Below are 23,856 nucleotides of genomic sequence, written 5' to 3'. Positions count from 1 at the left end.
ACTAATTGACGCCAGCATTCTCACTCTGGAAAATTGAGCCAAACTTGCACGTCTTAAGCTGCTTTATCAATTGCTGCATAACCAACTTAATCCTGATAAAACTAAGTACATCATGACCTCAGAGGCGAGGCCAACTAATCATAAACATAACCAAACACTGAAAGAATACTCTTTCCGCACTGACTTCTTGAAATATTCCTTTTTCCCCCTTGCAGTAAGAGAGTGGAATAACCTTCATCATCACATCACTGATAGTACATCACTAGACACTTTTGCAAAACTTGTTGAAAATCACCTCCTGTCATTATCACATATTTGAAATGTCATCCTAAATAGTTAACTTCATGTTTAGGGCTACATTTTTCGTTCATATCACTGTTTCTGTGTGACGCTATGTCGGCCATGCCTAACCTATCAGTGTGATCATGTGTATAACTGTATAATGAAGTGTGGCACTGCATTCCCATCGTTTCATCTTTTAAACTTCTTTTAAGACTACGCATTTTGCATTTCACATTTTTAGCCATGTAGTCATTTTCACCCTGATATGTTTTGTACTAAGTTCCCTTCCTGTTAAAATCCCCACTGGATTGACAGTATGTATAAATAAATAAATAATTTGTATTGCAGTGTGTACAAAGATGAAACCTGAAACAGGTATCTACCAGCATAACAAAAGTTTAAAGTCATTCTGTGAGTGCGTTTCTTCGCACTCGTATGGCCCAGAAATGGCCTATGCTCAAGAGTTATGTCCTCCTGAGAAGCCATCGCCCATCACACCCCTACTGCAGTTCAATTGTACTGCTATCTATTCGCAAGACGAAGTTTCTTTTCTGGGTGCCATCCTTTATCCGCACATAGAATTATATCGTCATGCAGCTGAAACTTTCAAAAAATTTTCATATGGATTACTTGCACTATTTGAAGCCCGAAGGTAATTCCTAAACCAAACTTTACGCATTTGTTCACAGTCACTTGGTACCTATAGTACCTAAGCTATGATACTTAAGCCTGGAGTGAGGTCTATTATATTGTCCCTTGGCCTTTATTGAAACTACAAGTCAGCTATCCGGACCTTCACCCCTTCCCTTGTAACGTCACCCTAAAGCAAAAGATTTTGTTCATAAATTTAGACGTTTTACCTATCTCGCTACTTTATTTTTAAAACATTGTTCTTCTGCATTTAAGCTGCTTCGTCCTCAGCTTCCTCTGAGCCTATTTCCTCCCTGCACGATTATGAGCAACAGCTTCAAGCGCTTAGCGTAGCGTAACAACTTGCTACTACCTTTAATTGAGAGCTGGGAACGGAACGCAACGCTTACATTTTTCTTGCATATATTTTTTAAACATATTGGACATAGAATGATGGGAACACATTTTTTTGTTCAATTTAAAGGTTTTCTTTTTAAGGGATTTTCGTGTCATTTATCTTATGTATCGCTGAATCCGTGAACCTTTTAATGTACCGTCTCCTAAATTATAATTTTTGTATTGAGATCCTTCTCCATTGCACATTACAGTGTGTATCTAGCAATCTATATTCTATAATGCTAAGTTATGTAAGCTATCTGCGTTTGTATTATGGTTAGGTTGCTTACTGAAATTCATTTCCATGGGAGGTTCAACCTGCGGCCTTATATAATGGACCGTACCGCTGTATATGCTTATAACTTCAGAATGGAATCCCTAATGAAGTTTCAAATTCAAATTTACCTGGTAAATTTGCCATTACACAAACCCTTCCATAAGTAACTATTCAACTTGCATTTACACATATCTTCACTTGACATTTTTTTAGCCCGAGCACTGTTAAAACAAAAACGAAGCGTAAATACAGCAAACTCATTTGCGAAGGCACGAGGGCATCGCCAATTTTCCTTAAATTATGATCAATAAATTACAAGCTTTCTTCTGTTAACTCACACATGCTGATAAGCTTGACATATTAGAGATTTTATATAGTACTAGCACGATAGCGGACATAAGCACAATCACTCTTGAGAGTCGCAGCGACCTTTTAGCAGAGAGTTAGTATAGCCATCCAACACCGTTAAGCGTGGGGCACTTTAGATACTGGTGAAATACTGCTTATCATTGATTGGTACTCCTGCTGTTTTCCAAATTTTATTATATATAAGAGACCCTTAGAATAAACAAACATCTTACCACTTATTTCCGCCATCAAAAGCCGCAAGCAATGCCTCGGCAGCTAACATTTTCCGCGATGATGTGCAAATCTAGTGGCGCCATCTTGAAAAGAAATGCAAAGCAAGAACGGCTACATCCAGTATACATTCCTTCATACAAGATGCAGATATATTTATTCGATAATTCCTTATAAAATACCTAGATAAAATAAATAAACACAGTCACCGTCACCGTTTTTTACATTCGTGCCAGTTGACCTTCGTTCAGAGCAGTTACAGATGGTAGAATAGCAGATCGCGGCCTAATTGGCTTCGGAAGTGAATATTTAATAATGTGTATATAAAAATGTGCTGATAAACAGCCTAGCGTGGCCGTCGAAATAACGTCAGTCACAGCGATATACAGCGACGCCAGTGAGGAATGCAGCATGTCTTAAATAGGGACACTATGACTGCTTATTCGGCAAGAAAAACACGATAAAGCCGTCATTGAATGGCTCTAGCTTCACCCGTATTTATTTTATGCCTAACGACGGATATTAGCCCCGGTCCTCGAAATAAAATATATCGTTGTACGGAAGAAAACGGTCGAAGGGACCTCTATCTGGTCAGGTTACAAATCCTCTGCTACCATGTCAAAAAAAGGGTCGATGGGAAGAAGCCAATGTAGGCGACTCAGAGAGAAATACAGGAGTGAGGGCAGCAACTTCGCTGTCACTCAAGGGAAACAGGTAACGCGGGCATCGTCATGACTTAAAACTTTGGCCGAGCTACTGCACTTAGGAACAGTAAGTTTTTTGCCGTTACCATTGGCGGTCACGGCGGTATGAAAGAGTATGAAGTTACTATGGAAAGCAAAGCAAACATCATAATATGAAAAAATATTATAATGTTTTAAATTTCAATACGGCTAAACAGAGTTTTTTGCCCGCTATTTTTTTAGGTAAGCATTTTCTTCCTTTCATATTTGTTTACTCATTTAACTATATTAGTGAACAAATCTTTTTAATGCTCACAAAATATATAACTTATCGATGTAACCGGTTCCCGTCGAGGTGAAAGAAGCGTAATGCAAGCCGCAAACCGCGTGAGAAAAAAAAGACAAAAGAAGAGTCACTTTGCAAGCGATGGCACGCCTTCTTTTGGTCCTGCTTCCCGTAGCACTGGCGCAGTGGGCGGCCTTTGAGTGAGTGACATGCGAGGCAACAGGACGGTACTGTGTCCAATTTAAACAGCGACAGCCATGCAATCTCTTTATCGTTTTCGCAGGCCGTTCGCAGAACCAACAGAGGTCTCAGAACTCGGGCAGGAGCAGCAACGTCCATCTTCCTTGGCTGCCCTCCAGAGCCTTCCGGGAGCGGGCTTTGGCGGTGCCTGCACCCACGATGCCCAGTGCGGCCAGGGTCTTGTATGCACGCGGTAAGCGAGAGAGGAGGAGGAGAGAGAGAGGGAGGAGGCCTTGTTGTGTCCGTTGCTGCCACTTAAAAAGAACTCAGCAGCCGTGTTTATTAACAGTCTGGAATCACTGCATGAAATGGGTAGAAAAACATAATGGACGCTCATACTCATCATTTAGGTGTATGGCTTGACAGCGATACGGGTCCCCTTTGCTGCTCCCCTTGTGTTTCCCCGTTCACGTATATGCAACTTCTGCTCAATTAATTACCAATCCCTTCATTTGTGCCTCTACTATAGAAAAAAATTGTTATTAGCACAGAGTAATAAGCTACCACGCTATCCAACAACCGCTGTAGGGAGCTACACGGTTTATAGCCTTTATCCGCAACATTTTCCGGTAACTAATCACGCTTGCTCATTCCAACACTTGCCAGTATAAAAGACCTCCTTACCAATCTTGAAACCTTATCTGACAACTCACCTCAGGTCGGAGAGGGGAACCGTTGCCCGCTGCCTGTGCCCCCCGACGCTTCCCATCTACGTCTATCATGCCGGTTTCGGCAGGTGTGTCCGTGGTAAGTGCGGCCAAAGAATAGCGCGAATTTTTATGTAGCTGTCACAATTGTGAAGAATGTGAATAGAATGTGAACTACCCTTTAGGAAGGCATGCCTGCTTCGGAAGAACCAAAATAAAGAGACATGACTTTCCCACCAAGAGTTTCTATAGTGGCCGCGTCGCAAGAGACACCATTTATTAAACAGCGCTATCGCCCCGCTACTTTTGCGGAACCAGTAATTGTACTCTTTCTCCGAAAAAAAAAACAAGGAAGGAACGCTTTAAACACTATTCTGATCTGGCAGTCAATAAATAGGGGGAGGGGTATATTTATGAACAGCCGCCCATAAGTTCTTTGTAGTTCGACGTAGGAAATATACCTTCTCATCGCAGCCAGGACAAACTTTGATTCACGAAAAGACGCCAGGCAGCGAGCGGTGAGAGGATAACCTCTGAAAAGCATCTCATAACGCGCATGTACACCTTTTGTCACAAGTAGGCAGAACAAGATCTTTCCTTACGCTCAATGTCGTGAGGCTACTAAGCACCCGGAGTAGCTTTAATATTTGGAGACCATGGAGTATTCGAAACTCTATTAGTGCACAGCTAACTATAAGGTGTACGCTCAAGTAAAACTGTTTCAGGTACTGAACTTTTTAAATAGCTGTACTTTTCACTTCCTGCATCGTGTGATCATCTTTCACATTGCTGCGAGGCAGCCAATTCGGTAAACGTAAAACGCTTTTGAAAGTTAGTAACGAGTTAATACGACCAGAAAATAAAACCTAACATGATCAATATTGTATAAACTGCTCTCAATGCTCGGGGGAAACAGATTCACTGATTTAAGTTTCATGAAATGCGCCCACCACACATATCAGCAGCAGCTGCGCTTTCGGTCTTCCCACATTTAATACTAGCTGTTCATATCTGTAGCTTCCGGCACCCGATGTTCGCTCGCCCTTTACTCCAACCGTTTGCTAAGGTCTCTTCTGCGTAAAGACCCTCGCTATTTTAGTTGTTCCGGATAGATGCCTCCGCTTTACTGTAGCAAAAGTCGCAGGGGGTGTTAAAGCAATTTCATATCGCACCGTCCTGCCGCTCTCACAAATATTTACGAGTGGTTTCAGCTGCATACGAAGTAATCAAGAGCATGGTTGGTTTGTGGGGTTTAACGTCCCGAAGCGACCCAGGCTATGAGAGACGCCGTAGTGGACGACTCCGGAAATTTCGACCACCTGGGGTTCTTTAACGTGCATTGACATCGCACAGCACACGGGCGCCTTGCTTTTCGCCTCCACCGGAAAGCGGCCGCCGAGGCCGGGAGTCGATCCCGCGTCCTGGGGCGCAGTAGCCGAGTGCCGTAACCACTGCGCTACCCCGGCGGGGTAATCAAGAGCATCTTGAAAATCCTGTAAACATTCCTGCCTCGAATATTGGCAAACAACTACCAGAAGAGCCCGCAAAGCTGTTAGGTATCACAGATTACAACTATAATCTTATTACTAGAGTGCATGCCCGTAGACTCATACATCAGGCATTAGTCAGTTTTATGAGATATTGTTTTCTTAAAAGGCAGTGGGTAGTTAACAGCATCAATTTAAGCACAGTCATGTGGCTACAGAGAAAAACTACATACCTTCCACACAATCTTCACAGTTGACAAAATATTCGTCCATGTCCGGGGCTACAATACCAGCCAACGAGCTCCTCATGGCAGCCACTCTTCACACTCATCCCAAAATACACTACTCATCCCGGTTATCTCAATTTACATCACTAGTATACGAATACCGCATACAGACCACACACGTAGAAGAATTTTGCTATGGTAAGTCACTGCGCGAACAAAAACAGGAGTTATGAAGTAGACCAACAAAGCGCTCTCCCTGCTGTATTCGTCAGGTTTGCGATGCTTGCCTACTTCATTATTTCTGTTTATTTTTGCTATATGCCCTTCCAATTAAAACATGTACCGAATAGCTCCCACAGTGATTTATTGATTTGTGTTACGAAAATCAAATGTGGAATCTGTGCAGCTTTACTTTCGATTCATATGACTTCACTAGGGGGGTGCTAGTGAGTAATTACTGGCTATTACGAAAACAATAGGAAACCCAAATTGAAGCAGTATTGATAGCGTAGAAGTAGAACATCTTATTCACTCGCCCAAGGGCTGTCGCTTAATCCGGTGCCACGCATTTCTCCACCCGAATAATTTTAGATGAAGTTTCGATGGAAAAGCACACACAAAGGTGAAGTGTCGCCTTATCCCTTTGATAATAGTCAGTAATAGCACTCCCTCCACAAAACATAATACGACTCCACCGGTGATCAACAAATTCTGTTTATAAAGCAATCAAATTGGTAATTGCTCCCTCTAACAATGTAATCCGCCTTAAGGGACTCCACTAAACGTTGAACCAACACCTGTTGTTTTCGTGTTGAAGAATGAACTTCGAAAACAGATGTCATAATGAATTCAGCCTACAATTAGCTGCTCATTGTTTTAACAACGAGATCAGCAGACAAGTAATCTATCCAGCCTCTCTTTCTACTGCTATCAACAATTGTTAACTAAGCACTTATCCCGCCACTATTAAAACGAATGCGTACTTTGCCACCGGTAAGGAAAGAATACGTTCAGCAATAACGAGGCCTTTTTCGGCGACATGCAGCCAAGTCCCTGTACGAGTCGTGCGTGAGCAGCGCAGAGTGCAGCCATGGCAATCCAAACGTGCAGTGCGTGGACTTCCTCTGTTACTGCCCGCTGCCCTACGTGCTCACCGAGGACCGCCAGTGCCTCGCCCGTGAGTGGCACACGCAGCAGCGCACGCCCACCCGATGCTTTTTGAGCAGCGCTTCCTAAATCTCTGCACAAAACAGCTTTTCTTGCAGCTGTCAGCTTCAGAGAAAGGATATTTTGTACGAATATGAACGTTGCATGAACCCGCATGCAGTCTTGTAGGTCAGTGCTCACGTATCCAGACTACAGCGCGTAATTTTATTTTCTGGAGATGCGTGTACTGTGGATGTGCAACTGATGAAGGCGGACGAATAGGGCTCGAGTGAAAGCGTTTAAAAAGTTAGCTAAATTCACGTTTATAGATTAAACGCAAAAATGTGACAATGTTTAGTTTTCTTGTCACAAATAGTCTGCATGCATCGACTACCCTGAGGCACGATGCCCTATTTTGCTAAGGCCTCTCGCTCTGTCATAATATGGACCTTAGGCTTAAGCTCCCACTCTTGTAGTTCAACGTATCCGCACCACAACATAATTCAAGAAATAAATCAATACCGTTTAGTATAAATTATATTGACAAAGGTGTGTCATTTCTTTATTAACACTGCATTGGAAACATTTATATGTAAGAAATGATATTTGAAAAGTCTTTATTGGAAGGACGTGCTCACAGAACGTGAGAAAATTTCCAGGACATCATTAAAATCCATTTCTACACATAGTGCCAGTAGTAAGGCCAATTGTAAGAGCACTATTACTGCATCAAAAATTAATAAATCGACATCCCTGTTAGTGCTCCTAAAACATTTTTATATAATTGTGAAAATGAAACGCCACTTTTACGATGAACCTTCTAGCAGGTCTCAATTACGTGGTACTTTTATTTATTTTGTTGTAAATATCTTGTGGCTATACTCCACGGTCAACGTATGCTGCTGCCTTGTTAACTTCTTGAGAGCAAAGACGAGTTGCTGGCTCAAAGTTTCTTCCTAATTTTATAGTATAGTGCCAAATAAAGAAGAAAACTGAATACAAAATTCTATATTTCCCACAAAGGCAGCATAAGAGCTTCGAACGCTTTCAGATATTCTGTGTAATGCCGGCTCTCGTCAGTAAGGAACATGCGACCCGCAACGAAAAATGGGATGCTGTATATTTATATCATATACGCCGTGAGCAGTCTGCTGTCTTCGACAACATACTAAACTACCCAAATAGCACAAGTGGACCATGGTGTGGTGGCCCACGCTGTGCCCATTGGGGCATCCCATATCAGCCCCATGCGAGATTTGCAACACGTGCCCAGAGGGGCCTCGCATGCGCTGCCTAGTTTTGCACGATCGGTCCCAACCGGTACCCGTGTGGGCAGCTATAATAGGGCTCCCGCATTCGTCTCAAATAGCCTAATGTGGGAAGCATACCAGAATCACTAATTGGCCCTGCTTTTGTAAAGCCGAATGCTGCCCTATTCATCAACGTATTAATTTTTATATCTGTTAATGCCTCCAATCCTCAAATTGAACCGGTGCGGGCTTAACGAAGGCCAGCCCGATTTGGACTGGCCCACGTGTTGCCATTATGGGTTGAATCTGGGGTTTTGGGGCTGCCCAAGTTCCATTACCATCAAGTGTGAAACATTGAGCACTATGTAATTACTTTGTATTCTATACGCAGCAACATAAGAGAAATTTATATCCAGCACTATAATAATGTGGAATGATCTACATTGCCCTCAAATATTGGTCTGAACATTTATTTCGGTGCTGTGTGTCGAGTAATAAAAGTTTCGGGGGTGATTCGTAGGTAGTTCTGTAGATACCCGTAAAGCGGAACAGTTACTGCTTATCTTTTCTGCCAATACTGCACAATTACCATAGTTCCACAAGTAAACAAAGGCTCTAGTAATGGCATGACTATGCTTAGAACCGTTATGCGAAACCTCCAGAAGAAGCATTAGCTTTGAATATAATATGAAATACATAAATAAAATGACGCCCTTAAACATAAGATGAAGACGTTTCGGAGTGGTAAGCTCTGCTGCAGCCTATATGGGGACCACTGCGGCCTTCCTTGGGCAGCCCTATTTGGGCTAATCTTATTTTTATTTTAGAATGCGAATATATATTGCATGTTCTGACAAATACACCAAAAAGCCAGTGTGGGCTGCATGGGGGCATGCCCGCTTTTCAGCCCGACCCACTCATCTTCTACTTGCTTAAGTCCCACAGTTGGATCGCATCTGCTCTAACGTGCCCACCAAGAGACCGTTGTGGGCAGAATCGAGTATGAGCACTTCCACCCCGCCACAAGTCATGCGAAAACTATCAAGATTTCGATGGGCAGCCGATTTAGGGCAGCCCAAGAGTTTTCTGCATGAAGCCCCGTCCCGTCTGACCTTCCCTCGAGTACCCCTCAAGCGTCCCACTTAGGCAACGTGCGGGCAAGCTCGTTTTATTCCCGCCTCGGCCCATGCGGGACCTATTGAATTTTGTTACGGAAACAACATTACGCGAGGTTTCAGCTCGTCGCGTATGCCGTTGTCGCGACCACGAATGGCCTTGAACATCTGCCGCGAGGTGCCTCTGTCGCTCGCTGCCTCCAGATGTTTTGCCTTGTTTTGTCTCGAAAGCAACACTTGGACAGCAACAGCAAGACCTCGGGTTGCCGCCGCTACGCCGTGAAGAAGCGTAGGTACGATCTTCACATAAAAAAATGTGTCTCCACCAGGAATGGAACCTCCATCTCTCGGATCCTCGGATCTCTAGCCGAGCGACCTAACCAACTCAGCCATGCCCGGGACCATGAATAGCGCATCTTAATTTTCCTTCTCTACCGTGAGGATGATAGTAGTGAAGATGATAGGCAAGTTAGCGGCGTACTTCGGGCGAGCATGTACTCAGCAAGAATGCTCACTCGAGCCTCTCCTTTCATATTAGAGGGTGACATTAGATCAGCCTGCTGTGACATATGAATTCACGCTACCCCTATGCCACGGGCAGGAGCTGCCAACTCCGGTCGCTTATTTGATATGGGAGGGTGATATCACAACCAGCCTACCAGAACCATTTGCATTCTCGTTGCGCCTACGACGCGCAGGCACGTCCATACGGCTTGGTTGAAGCGTGGCTTTATATGTGGGCTGGTAGCTTACGCTCTCGCGTCATACCCTTAAAAGATGAGAATAAGTGTCCTCAATAATGTAGCACCTTGCACTGATAGGGCTTGATAGAAGAATAATGCAGCAGGCAAAAGAAGGCTTCAGTCATTGCTTTCGCAGTTCAACTAGGGTTAAACAGAGCTAAACCAGTGCAAACGTGTTTTACTGGGCAGCCCCGTTTAATTCGTCTTAGGCGTTTTCTACATTATGCCCAAATTTGCTTTACATCGGCCCTAAACTTGGGTGCTACGAAAGAATATGTACACCGCTAGCCCTTACCGCACCTATATGATGCCCCATTGGGAAAAGCATGGGCAAGCCCAATTTGGACTTGTCCGCCTGATTCTTAAAAGGGTCCCTCATGAGTATCTTTGTGGTTACCCCCACCCAACGTGATCGTACAGCCCCCAAGGAGGCTTCGTATTGTGTGCTACTCAGGTACGCATTCTAGTACAACATAGCTTATCTCCATTCGTAAAAGTTTCAGAATATCCTATCGATTGGTAATGCTTGATCCTGCAGTACCCACGCAAGTAGACATGGCATAGGTAATACATGTTATATATATTTTCTATTCCAACGCGTAATTAGACTCAAGTTGTGCACTGAGAATGATGACATGTAACTTTCAGGCATTACATGAAAGAGTAAGGGAATCCATTAAGTTATGGTTGAATCACCTGCCAGTATAAAAGTTATTGGTTTCACCTTAATTTCCAAGCAGAACGTGCGTTATCTTTTTTGTGGATATAGCAGTTTATGGAAACGGCCTTGTGCAGGGGAGATCGCGATTGTGTGTTTGTTATTTCTAACTATAAATACCCCTCGCGCGGTCATGCAGCTCCGGGATATGGGCCTCGAGCATCCATCGTGGCTCCACTCGTCTTGCTCTCCCTCACCGTGCTGTTGGGAATTGTCTACGTCTACCATAGGTAAGCCAAATTTATTTCATCGAAATGATAAATGATGCATGATTCTTGTTCTACTGGCAACATCTGTCTGAATATTATTTAGATCCTCGTAATACTAAACATAAATTCAGTTTAGTTCCCCGGTAAGGACGAGCGCTTGAGAACGTCTGTTATACTTTTCGTTGTATCGTTTAAGGGCTCATAAGCAATTGAGACTATGCGGTGCTAAGCAAGCAGAATTTCGGATAGAGAGAGGCAAAACTTTCTGGGACCTACTTGTATGGGAAATCACAAGGAACGACAGAATCAAAACTACCAATAAACACTTAGCAACAAATATCTTCATTCATATAATATAGTAGCGTCAATTACGAGGTGCTCCCGGATGGATCAGAGCACACAGACCGTCGGCTATCTCGTCCAGAGACAGTTCATGCCTTACGATTGAAGCCGTAGTTTGCACGGTGACTGACAAACTACATCTACAAACTTTTTTTTTTTTTTGGGGGGGGGGGCTGCTTTTGTACGCTTGTGTGCACGTGTGACTGTGTGCGTTACGCTTAAGGAGGGAGAAATGCCAGGGGGCGCTCGGAGTGAAAACAACGTTGAAGTGAATCGACTCCGGACTCTCAGGACGTGCGTAAACCTTGGACCGTGTAATTCCACCTCTACCGGCTCTGTTAACCTAGCCCCAGTCGCCAACAGCGTGACAATATTATGCAGCGTAGCTTTACAATCAAGATGACATTTATATTCTCATAATTTTTTTTCGTACACTTGAAAAAGTAATTTGATAGTACTGCAGTAAAGGATAAAAGGGAGATTCTTTTATTACAGATCAGAGTCTGCTGGGTTTCATTTGATACAATGATACCCAGCTAATGCAGTTATGCGTTCATTGCCTAATGTAGACAGCCTACCAAGCTCACCAGAGAGTCTACTTTGCTGAGCTAACTCATGCCAAACGTTGCTGTGCTTCTAATTTGGGTGACGGAGTCATTTTCTTATGTACTCATTCATTTGTATTCATATTCCAGTGTTATTGTGAACCAGTTTTGTTGGTTATATATTACAAAAATATATTTTTAGAGATACTTTCTACAGCAGCCACCTTCTTGACTGGTACCCTCGTCCCCAACACGATGGAGACGAGAATTTGTTGCCACTTTGCCATCTGTCAGCCGTGGCATGTCTACAAACAGCTACGCTAGACGCCGTGTTTGTCTCACGATAGGGTGTGTAATTTACACACAACGCAAGTAGGCTCAATGAACGGCACAGTATTACCTTTATTATAGGTGTTTGATATTCATAAACAAAGAAAACGCATTTAACTCAGCTCAAACCTCCTCAACCGTGGAATAGGGGCGTTGACAATATTATAAGGAGAGGCATGTGAAGAGCATTGCAGCTAAATATAATCAATATTTAGAACATTTCTCAATGTCCTAGCGCAGAGGCATCTGTCTAGGACTCTCCTGGATAAAATAAACACAGTGGATGAAAACATTTCTTCTTTCCAAAAATATCTCTCTGCGCCTCACAGATCTCCAAACAAATTTATTGAAGTACCCAATGCCCTTCTTGTATATTCAATGTGTCCGCGCAAAAGGACATCATGCAGTAAGGTGGACAAGGTAAATGGCTTAAAGGGGCAGAACACTGAAATTTAGGTCTACAATTTTTTTTGTCGCAATGGAAATATTAATGTCTAAAATGTACGATTCCATAGCGGTTTTTGTAGAAACGGTGTAGAAATTTTTTCCGAGAATTTTTCGGTCAGTGAACGCCTCTTTTTATGTAGTCCGATACTGGAAACCATGAGCAGCGACCACGATGACGTCTGATGGTCGACAAAAAAGTCGTACCGAAAACAAATATAAATTTCACTCGCCGGAATGTAATTTGACATTTTTTTCTTAGAGTAACATCCTTCTCAGTTTCACACTCAAGGTTGTTACGTCACAATATCGCACGCCTCATCGAAGAAAGTATTGGTAGGCACTATTATCGCTTCATTCACAGAATTCCAAACACTGTGGAGCCATCTAGTGGCAAAACTTGAAAGCATGCCTCTCGCGGTGCTAAAGGAGGGGTGGTTTTATTTAGGGCGCAGTGAAGAGAGTGCAAAATACCATAAATTATGACACACTCCTAAAAAAAAACAGTATACACTTACGAAAATCAGCGATATTTTGCTGAAAGGTAGTCACGTAAGGTACTACAGTGAAATTAATAGCGTTTCTCCGCTAGATAGAGCCTCATTTGTTTTTATACGATTTTCAATGGCAGAATAAAATTGTAAAGCCACTTTTGTTTGAAATTGTAGTGCTTTATCTGTACTATATGAGGGACAGTCTTTTCATCTCCATCATAATCTCGTGACATATTGTGGCCAGTGTTCTGTCCCTTCAAGTAATACCAGAATATAAATACTATACGAATAGAGGACAATCATGCCAGAACAGCTTAAAAAAACAGCAGTTTAAGGTGAAAGGTTGATAATGGGTCTTCCATACTCCGCTTATGTGCTGTAGAAATACTCAGAGCACTCGGTACATAGAGGGACGTTACGACGACTGCAGAGGTACATTGTCTTAATACGGCAGGCGGGACATCGACAACAGTTAAGCTTACTTCTGGTTTCCTTTGTTTAGGAAATGCTACTCAACGTCGCAATTTTTCACATTCACACTATCGAGGCGTTCGCAATTAATGCTGTAGGTGGAAGGGCATTCTCATATAACCCCTTTTGTTCTGGACATTATTTCTGTACTTTGCGATCAAGGTCGAACCCCCTCCATGCGTTTATTGTAAAATTCTATGGAGTGCGGCCTGGCGATACCAATTATGCTGCTCACTTTCCTATTGTCTTTTTCAACTTCATACAAACATACTTGGAAAACAATATTCTAAACTAAAATCCGATAATTACTGCAAGGACGTAGTCAGTAGATAGTACGTCATGCATGTTGACGTGTGCACACAAATAAACCCAGCAGGCTTCCGTGCATAATCGCTGTCTTTATTGGAGCTCCAAATTGGGCTGCACTTTCTCGCAGTAGAGTCCCTCGAGGCAGCCCTTAGGTCAGAACTAAGTGCCATTAGCATATCGAGGCTACCTGTCATTACTCTCTTCTAAGCTGCTTGGAGTGCTAAGATCTGACTCCAAATTGTCCGCTTCAGAATCGCCATCGGATAAAAATTAGACATCAAAATAGAATTTATTGCCCTGGCCTGGACACTCCTCGCTCTTAGGACATTTTGCACAACTACCGTTTTTTCCATGGTAAATCCAAGTGCGACGCGTACACAAAACCAAATTGCCGCCTACACAGCCTGCCCCGCGCATGCAAAACGCGGGAAAATACAGGCGCCTTTGAGCCCAGACCTGGAATTCTGCAAGTGAATTGAGCCTTTGCTTTTCATGCATTACGTCCGCAGTTGAGGACACATAAAGGCCATAGCCAAGAAAAGCGACAACAAAACTGGCTAACATTAAACAAGAGTTGTAATTTGCAATATATTTTTTTTACTTTTTTCTTAGGAACATTCGAAGGCCTCAAAAGAGTCTGCTCCCCGTTAGAGTCTGTCATTTCAAAACGCATCGAAGGCTAGTGACACCTATTAAACATTTTAGTAACCTTTACATGACCTCAGATGAGGACTCCATGCTGCTAGGGACACGTCCCGGCAAGTGAAAATTTTTTATTCCAGGATAACTATGTGTCCTCGTATGAGGCTAGCATGCATCAGAGGACTAGGGTTTACGTTAGGTGCTTGGCCGGCTTCACAGTTGATGTTTCTCCCCCAATAACTACTCCTTAGTAAAGTGTAATTACATAACTTTTTCTTTATCGACTTCATATGGTCTCAGGTGCATTTTACGGCATGGCGAGCTCACTTCCTTGGCATTTGAATTACTATCGTATATCTTTTATTAATTTTTTAATAATAATGCTGTAGATCTGATTGTTTTACAGCAGAATAGAAGCCATCGACATAACATGCGAACTCAGTTTTTAAATTTTCAAAATCGGTTATAGATGAAAATAACCAAGCGTGTATTTATGTGCGCCAGACCAGTAGGTAGCCTACTTGATGTCATGGAAATGCGTTTAAAGCTCTGCCATCACTGCGAAGCAGCTTTGCCTGGGATTTGGATTGACTGCCGCATTCTCGCTCTCCACCATTAAAAAGTGCGAATGCCGAACGAGAACACCTACAATAACTTTTTGTCTCTGTTTTAAATTAATACACTTACGCATATATCAGCAAGAAAACGTATGCAGCGCATTCAGATACTTTACCTCTACCAATTAGAGGGAGCAAAAGGCGAGGCTGGGAGCCGTTACGTGACACACATTCACAGGAACGTACATTTTACCATGTTCCTGGAACACACCTAACAAAATACGTCACAATCAGGTGTCTGTCGAAATTTTAAAAAATTAGCTTATCCTTCTCCCCTTACGTTAGGATTCTTTACTTCGCATTCTGTCCGTAAAATAGTTTGATATTTCGGACCGCACCACCCATTTGGTCATTTTTAACAACTGGGTTTGACTTCGATACGGAGGCTTTAATTTTCTCATGGTAACATTATTTCCTGAAACGCAACGTTAAGCCACTAATTGTGAATATTAAGTAACGGTTCTTTACATGCCGTTTACAGTAGGCATAATGTCTGAAATATTGAATTACACACCTCTACAAACTGCTTCGTGGTATTGCCCACGGATATTTAGAAAATTTCTACCTATTAAAATTCGCCCCGAATAACTACATCAAAAAGCTCAAATTGATGTTTGCGCCTTCCACAGGCTGTATCGAGAAGGATGGGCACCGCCGGCGCCAAGCGTGCTGGCCGTGACATCTACCAACGTGTTACCAACTTCCATACCACCGGTACGGCCCGCGCCACGTTTTATCCGCTGGCCCAGCCACCATCGCCCTACTACATCACCGTCCAAGGTTAGAACATACTCGGCTTGAAGCCCCAAACTGCATTTATTGAACGGCGCCGCAGAAAGTCGAACCACGTCATGCTTTTGGGAGCTACAACTGAACGCTTGCGCGCAGTTTGGAATGCACTCGTCATTCTCACGTGTAGCAGCCACACAATTTTAACTATTTACTGTTATACTTAAGTGACAGGATATTTAGGCAATTAATTTACATTTTTGCGTGATTGAGAAGTCTTCTATACGAAATGTCCTGATGTATAAAAACCAATGTGTCATCCTTTACGAAAAGAAAAGTGGACATTGTTCCTTTCTCAACTTCACGTCTAAATAATGCTGCGCGCCTTGACAAGTTCCTGAAAGGGAGACAAACTTATCTGGAAAAAGCTTGCAATCAGTCTTCACAGCCAGTCTTGTAATATACTGTATATAACCTTCCAGATCTACCAACGGCGTCAACCCGTTTTTATCTTCCAGAATTGGCGAATCCCGATGGAAGGTCGCACGCCTTAATTCCAAATAATAGCGCTGACAAGAATGGTGTTAGCAAAGTAAAGCTAACACCGTCATAAGCAAGCTAACATCGTAATCCACATAACACGACATACATCGGTCTTAACCCCTTCCACCTTGAGCTCAATTCACTCGATCTGTAATGAAAAACGCATCTATACAGACAACAATAAGGAGAAGAAAGCCGCACCCACAAAGACAAGGGCGATGCTGCTTTATGAGCTGCTTCATGAATGTATCGTCTGCTCTAACCCAATGCCGAAGATCTTAAAGGTGGACTACCCAAATTATCGAATAGAATAATACACCAACATTACATGAGAATTGTATCAGAATAATGTTCACGCGGTTTCTTTCACGGCCCTACATGCAACTGGGAAGCAGTACTACGCGATTTCATGTTTGCCATCATTCCTTGGAGGATGACCAGTCATACTATGTTAGGGAGACCTTAACTGTGCATAAGCTAGCTGAACTTATCATAAATACGGTCCTTAAAAAACATTCGTGATCGAATATAGCAAACCAGGCTTCGTCTATCGAGTTGTTCAGCCATCATTTTATTCTTTCTCCTACTGAGCGTTTTATATATATATATATATTGTAATAGGGCGTTTATTGACGCTCAGATGGAGAGCTGTGAGGAGAGGACCTTGCAACGGCGAGCCCAGCGTACTTCTTCTTCGTCTTCGTCGCACAACGCACTGGTGCATGTCGATGGCTGAAGTGCTGACTATCACAGTACATTTTCCCCCCGGGTAAAAAAAGGAGCCATCCTGGCGAGTGTGTCCATAGCACAGGGTGGCTCGCGCCCGTAAAGGAGAAAGAATGGAGAGAATCCAGTAGTGGTCTGTGTCGCGGTGTTATATGCGTAAGTAACAAACGGTAGAACTTGGTCCCAATTGGAATGGTCGGTGTTCACGTACATAGCCAGCATGTCACCGAAAGTGCGGTTGAAACGTTCTGTCAGTCCATTCGTCTGAGGGTGGTACGAGGTAGCGGTGCGGTGTATGATGCGGCATTCTTTCAGGAGAGCCTCAAGAGCGTCTGATAAGAAAACGCGTCCGCGGTCACTGAGCAGTTCGCGAGGGGCACCATGGCGAAGAACCAGGTTTTTTCAGAATAAAGGCAGCCACGTCGCGTGCGAAAGCAGAGGGCAATGATGATGTCTCAGTGTAGCGGGTCAGATGATCCACTGCCACGATAATCCAGTGGTTGCCAGCTGAAGTTGTAAGAAGGGGACCGTATAGATCTATGCCGACACGATCAAACGGACGGGCAGGACAGGCCAACGGCTGCAACGAAGCAGGAGACTTGAGAGGAGTTTTTCGGCGTTGGCAAGACTGGCAAAAGCGGACAAAATGGCGGACAAAGCGGTACATTGCTCGCCAGAAGAAGCGTAGACGCAAGCGCGTGTAGGTATTTAACACTCCGCCGTGGGCGGACTGGGGATCAGTATGGAAAGCAGCACAAATTTAGGCGCGGAGATGACGGGGGATGACTAAAAGCCACTTCCTTCCGTCGTGAAGATAATTGCGGCGATAGAGCAGCCCGTCACGAATTCAAAAATGGTGAGCTTGGCGGGCAAGCGCCCTAGACAAACGACCTGGAGAGTGACTTGAAAGAAAGTCCAGAAGTGTAGATATCCACGGGTCGCGCCGCTGTTCCGTGCCCATGTCGATAGTGGCAAGCGAAGACAAATCGTAGGCGCAGATCTCATCAGGCAACGAAGAGGGAGGCAGCGGTGAGCGCGGAAGAGCGTCCGCGTCAGTATGCTTGAGGCCTGAGCGATATATGACACGAATTTCATACTCTTGGAGGCGAAGAGCCCAGCGAGCAAGGCGGCCGGACGGGTCCTTGAGGGACGCCAGCCAGCAGAGAGCGTGATGATCAGTGACCACATAAAATGGTCGGCCATAGACATACGGACGAAATTTGCCGATGGCCCAAATAATGGCCAAGCATTCTCTTTCCGTAGCAGAATAATTGGACTCTGCCTTGGTCAAGGTGCGGCTTGCGTACGCCACCACATAGTCTCGGATACCAGGTTTGCGTTGGTTGAGAATGGCGCCTATCCCAATACCGTTAGCGTCAGTGTGAATCTCAGTTGGTGCATTCGGGTCGAAGTGGCGGAGGATGGGAGGCGAAACCAAAAGACGGCGTAAAGTGTTGAAGGCGTCATCACAAGCAGGTGTCCATGCGGAGAGGTCGGAGCTGCCGGAGAGGAGCTGGATGAGAGGAGCAATAATAGAGGCGAAATTTAAGATGAAGCGGCGAAAGTAGGAGCACAGGCCGATGAAACTTCGTAGCTGCTTCAATGATTTTGGGATCGGATTTTGGGATTTTGCACGAAGTTTGGTGGGATCGGGAAGAATGCTATCCTTAGAAACGACATTACCTAGAATAGTTAGTCGGCGAGCAGCAAAGCGGCACTTCTTCAGATTCAGTTGGAGGCTGGCGGTGGCGAGACAAGTGAGAACGTCCTTCAGTCGGAGCAGGTGGGATTGAAAATCGGTAGAAAAGACTACGATATCATCGAGATAGCAGAGACAGGTTCGCCACTTGAATCCACGAAGCACAGTGTCCATGAGGCGTTTAAATGTGGCCGGGGCGCTGCAAAGCCCAAAGGGCATGACGTTGAATTCATGTAATCCATCTGGTGTGATGAAAGCAGTTTTAGAGCGGTCAGCGTCATCCATTGGCACCTGCCAGTAGCCAGATCGTAAATCCAACGAGGAGAAAAACTCGGCGCCCTGCAAGCAGTCCAGTGCGTCATCGATGCGTGGCAGAGGATAGACGTTCTTGCGCGTGATCGTGTTGAGCCGGCGGTAGTCGACACAAAACCGGAAGGAGCCATCTTTCTTAGGTACCAATACAACTGGAGACGCCCAGGGACTGTGGGATGGCCGAATGACACCACGACGAAGCATGTCGTCCACAAGATGAGCAATTACTTGGCGCTCCGAAGCCGACACGCGATAGGGGCGCTGGCGCAAAGGTGCGGTTTTAACGGTGTCGATGGTGTGCTCTACGACAGACGTGCGGCCCAAGTCAGTTTGAGGAAGGTCGAATGAAGAAGCGAAGTTCTGCAAGAGGGCGACAAGTTCATCACGTTGCGCAAGTGGAAGATCAGCATCAATAGCATGTTGGAAAACGTCGGAGGGCGTCGAAGCGGTCGCAACATCGCAAGAGCACAGACTAACGTCGAAGGAGGGGGTTGAGTCAGCAAGAGTGGTGATATTACCGGGATCAAGCTCTTCAAGACGTCCAATGCATTCGCCACGGAGCAGGACTGCTGGGCAAGAAAATAGGTGCGAGGCGTAAAGTGCACTCTTGCCGTCTTGAATTTCGAGAACTGCGAACGGAAAAAGGAGGCAGGGATGACGGGAGGCGGCTTCGGAAGGTGTAAAAATCGCAGTCAAAGGAGTTACACACTCACAAGACAGTGGTACGAGGGCAGCAGAAAACGGAGGAATGTCGGTGTCATGGACGACGAGAAGTTTTGCAGTGCGGGGAGGGGTATCACAGAAGGGGGCATCACAGAGGGGGGCGAAGGCAATTTGCGCACGAGCACACTCAATAACGGCCTGATGAGTCGATAGAAAGTCGTATCCGAGGATGATGTCATGCGAGCAGTTCGGCAGAACAATAAACTCGATGGGGTACAAGACGTCTTGAATGAGAACACGGGCTGTGCAAAATGCGCAGGGGTGAATGTGCGTTGATGAGGCGGTGCGGAGCGAAAAGTCGGAAATCGGAGTGGTCACTTTGCGAATTCGACGGCAGAGCGCTTCACTGATGACGGAGACGGCTGCACCGGTATCGACGAGAGCGAGAACTGTGGCGCCTTCTACAGAAACTTTGATAACATTAGCGGGACGACACGGAGGACTTGAGGAATTCGAAACAAGCGCAGTTCTTGCCCCCGGAACTGCGACTGTTAGTTTCCCTCAACGGTGCTGGTAGGACGTCGCAGCATTGGAGAAAGCGATCGGCGCCGAGGAGAATGTGATCGACGAGTGGCATAGGTTTGGCGATCTTGCGAGACAAATTGAGAACCGGGCGGAATCATTTGCGAGCGTGAGTCGGTATCGTACGGGTAAAGTCGAATGTCAGGCTGTGAAGGTTGGAGGCGCTGGCGACAAAGGCGTGCAACATGGCCCGGCCGACCGCAGGCATAGCAAATCGGAAGGCTGTCCGTAGTACGCCAAGGTTTCATAGAATGTGGGCGGAACCTTGAGGGTGGGGCTTGGAACGAAGGCTCAGCATGCGGCGGTGAACTGTAGGCAGGGACCTGCACATAGGAGCCAGACGTGGGCGAAGGTGGTGGCCTAGCCGTTACTTGGGCATACGTGAGAGGTGCCGTCACAGGCAGCAGCACGGGGTTGGACGGCAAGACATCAGCGACGTGTTCTTGCACGACACGGCGTATAGTAGGGGCCAAAGATGGAGCCAGTTCAGGAACGAGGCGGCCCGAGTCTTGAAAATGGGGAAGGAGTGAGAGTTGACGTGCGACCTCTTCACGAATAAAATCTGATCTGTTGATTCAGCGGGCTCCCTTCAGAAGGTGGCGAACCACTCAGGGCTAATGCGGATACACCTTCGTCGCACACACTGGTGCGGTGCCTAGAAGCGCGCCGCTTGCGGAGCTCGTCGTAGCTCTGGCAAAGCTTCACGATTTCACTAACGCTGGTGGGATCTTTCGCTACCAGCATCTGGAAGGCGTCCTCAGTAATGCCCTCGAGTATATAGCGGATTTTGTTCGCTTCCGGCATGGCCGGGTCGACTCGTTTGCAGAGATCAACGATGTCTTCTATATAGCTGGTAAAGGTCTCATCAGCGCGCTGAACACGATCGTGTAAACGTTTTTCGGCACGAAGCTTACGCACTGCCGGGCGGCCGAACACTTCAGCGAAATTCTTTTTAAATTCCGACCAAGATGACAGGTCAGCCTCATGGTTGCGAAACCAGAGGTTCGCCACGTCCGTCAGATAGAATATGACGTTACTGAGCTTGTATGAGTCATCCAACTTGTTGTAGCTGCTTACTCTTTCATACAATGACAGCCAGTCGTCGACATCTTGATCGGCCGTGCCACTGAAGATGCAATGGTCACGCTGCCGCACAACGCCAGAACACATGATCGTGGGTGGAACGGCCGGCAGCGTCGAAGTGGACTCGTCTTGCATGGCGGTCGTAGAGGGCAGTGTACGGCTTCGCAGTTCCAGTTTGAATGGGATCGTTTCCGGCACTTCCGCCAATTGTAATAGGGCGTTTATTGACGCTCAGATCTAGAGCTGTGAGGAGAGGACCTTGCAACGGCGAGCCCAGCGTACTTCTTCTTCGTCTTCGTCGCACAACGCACTGGTGCATGTCGATGGCTGAAGTGCTGACTATCACAGTACAATATATATATATATATATATATATATATATATAAGAATGAAAGAAGCCAACAGTCGGCGAGGCCAAGGAAAGCGTTGGGAATGGCACTTTTATGTCTTTTTTTTTATGTTTGCTCAGATAATCACAGGAATTAGTAATGTAATCTGTTTAGGGGAAAGATAATTAAACACAAAGTAGAAGAAAAAACAACGCGCCGATGGTGGGATCCGAACCCACGACCTCCGAATATCGCGTCCGGTGCTCTTCCAACTGAGCTACATCGGCCGCTGTCCCCCCTGCTACTTGCTTGGGTATTTATGTTGTCTGTATACGAACCTTGAGAGTGTTCACCAGCGCCACCCTCAGCCATAGCGGCGGACGTAGAACGTCCTTTTGTTACCGCCAGCGTCACGTAGAACGTGATCAAGAGCGAGGGCGAAAGCTGTGCTAGAACCCTCTTACGCTACCTATGGCTTCAAGACTGCCAGAACCGAGACCCCCGTAAGCTACAAGCAGATCAATTAAGGGGAAATGAGGGTGCTCGTTATAATACATGAATGAAAGAAGCCAACAGTCGGCGAGGCCAAGGAAAGCGTTGGGAATGGCACTTTTATGTCTTTTTTTTTATGTTTGCTCAGATAATCACAGGAATTAGTAATGTAATCTGTTTAGGGGAAAGATAATTAAACACAAAGTAGAAGAAAAAACAACGTGCCGATGGTGGGATCCGAACCCACGACCTCCGAATATCGCGTCCGGTGCTCTTCCAACTGAGCTACATCGGCCGCTGTCCCCCCTGCTACTTGCTTGGGTATTTATGTTGTCTGTATACGAACCTTGAGAGTGTTCACCAGCGCCACCCTCAGCCATAGCTGAGGGTGGCGCTGGTGAACACTCTCAAGGTTCGTATACAGACAACATAAATACCCAAGCAAGTAGCAGGGGGGACAGCGGCCGATGTAGCTCAGTTGGAAGAGCACCGGACGCGATATTCGGAGGTCGTGGGTTCGGATCCCACCATCGGCACGTTGTTTTTTCTTCTACTTTGTGTTTAATTATATTTCCCCTAAACAGATTACATTACTAATTCCTGTGATTATCTGAGCAAACATAAAAAAAAAGACATAAAAGTGCCATTCCCAACGCTTTCCTTGGCCTCGCCGACTGTTGGCTTCTTTCATTCATGTGTTATAACGAGCACCCTCATTTCCCCTATATATATATATATATATATATATATATATATATATATATATCAGTTCATGGCAACTAAAACAAACTGACGTTTAAACATCATAGTCGTTGTGAGCAACAAGGAAATGTAGTGAACAAGTCAGAGCTACAATCGATTAGTTGTCATTTCACCTCCTGGTATTTAATGCTACTTTGCTCAATGAACATCCTAGTGACTTCTACAGCCACAAATTACTTCATATGTTCAACAGGGAGAATTTCACTTTATATACCGGACTGGTACATGTAATGAGTAAAGTTTTTTCTCTAGAAACAAGAAGACATATTATGCCCATTCTAAGCTGTAGTTTTTACTGCTCCACCACATCGCATTTAACTTCCAGGCAGCCCCAGCCCTCGGTGACAAGAGCGACCAGACGCCCAGCCCGTCCGTAGCGAAGACCCCCCGCAGGAGACAGCCCTCCCCGAGCACAAAATCACCATATCGTGCCAGCCGTGGTGACATACCGGACTAGGACAGTGCCAGTGTCACTTTTGGTAAGAACCTTGCCTTGCCCTTTTTCCGCCGGTCGTTTTTCTTTTAGATCATTAAACCTTCAGAAAGAACAGGGAGTCAAAATGCAAGATTTGGTGTCATTTTTTATGTTTCTCTGAATGCGCCTTATGGCGATGCCTACAGACGTGAATAAACAACTCACCCGCCCATTTAAGTCTTTACTACACCCCGGTTCCTCCTATCGCACAGGCAAACTCTGTGGGATAAAAAAACATTCCGAGAGCACTGTGGAATCTACACTGCAGACATGTGAAAGACAAAGCGTTGCTCGTGCACATGGTCCATCACGTATACTCTCATCATTATTATCTACTGAACACATTGTCATT

The 23,856-nt window shown here is 45.2% G+C and overlaps 1 protein-coding gene across 1 annotated transcript; it reads left to right on the top strand.

The window, feature by feature from the left end:
* The first annotated feature begins 3,274 nt into the window (after nt 1–3,274).
* On the top strand, nt 3,275–23,486 carry LOC146176752 (uncharacterized). The gene is made up of 7 exons (XM_084581378.1): nt 3,275–3,333; nt 3,417–3,566; nt 4,032–4,120; nt 6,780–6,911; nt 10,846–10,936; nt 15,739–15,889; nt 23,355–23,486. The coding sequence occupies exons 1-7, from the start codon at nt 3,275–3,277 to the stop codon at nt 23,484–23,486; spliced, it is 804 nt and encodes a 267-aa protein (XP_084437504.1).
* Nucleotides 23,487–23,856: the final 370 nt, after the last annotated feature.

This window comes from Amblyomma maculatum, chromosome 10, assembly GCF_055883805.1.
Source record: "Amblyomma maculatum isolate TAMU_Amacu chromosome 10, ASM5588380v1, whole genome shotgun sequence".
Classification (NCBI taxonomy): Eukaryota; Metazoa; Arthropoda; class Arachnida; order Ixodida; family Ixodidae; genus Amblyomma; species Amblyomma maculatum.
Note: the sequence above shows the minus strand (reverse complement) of the source record. Positions and strands in the feature narration are given on the sequence as shown.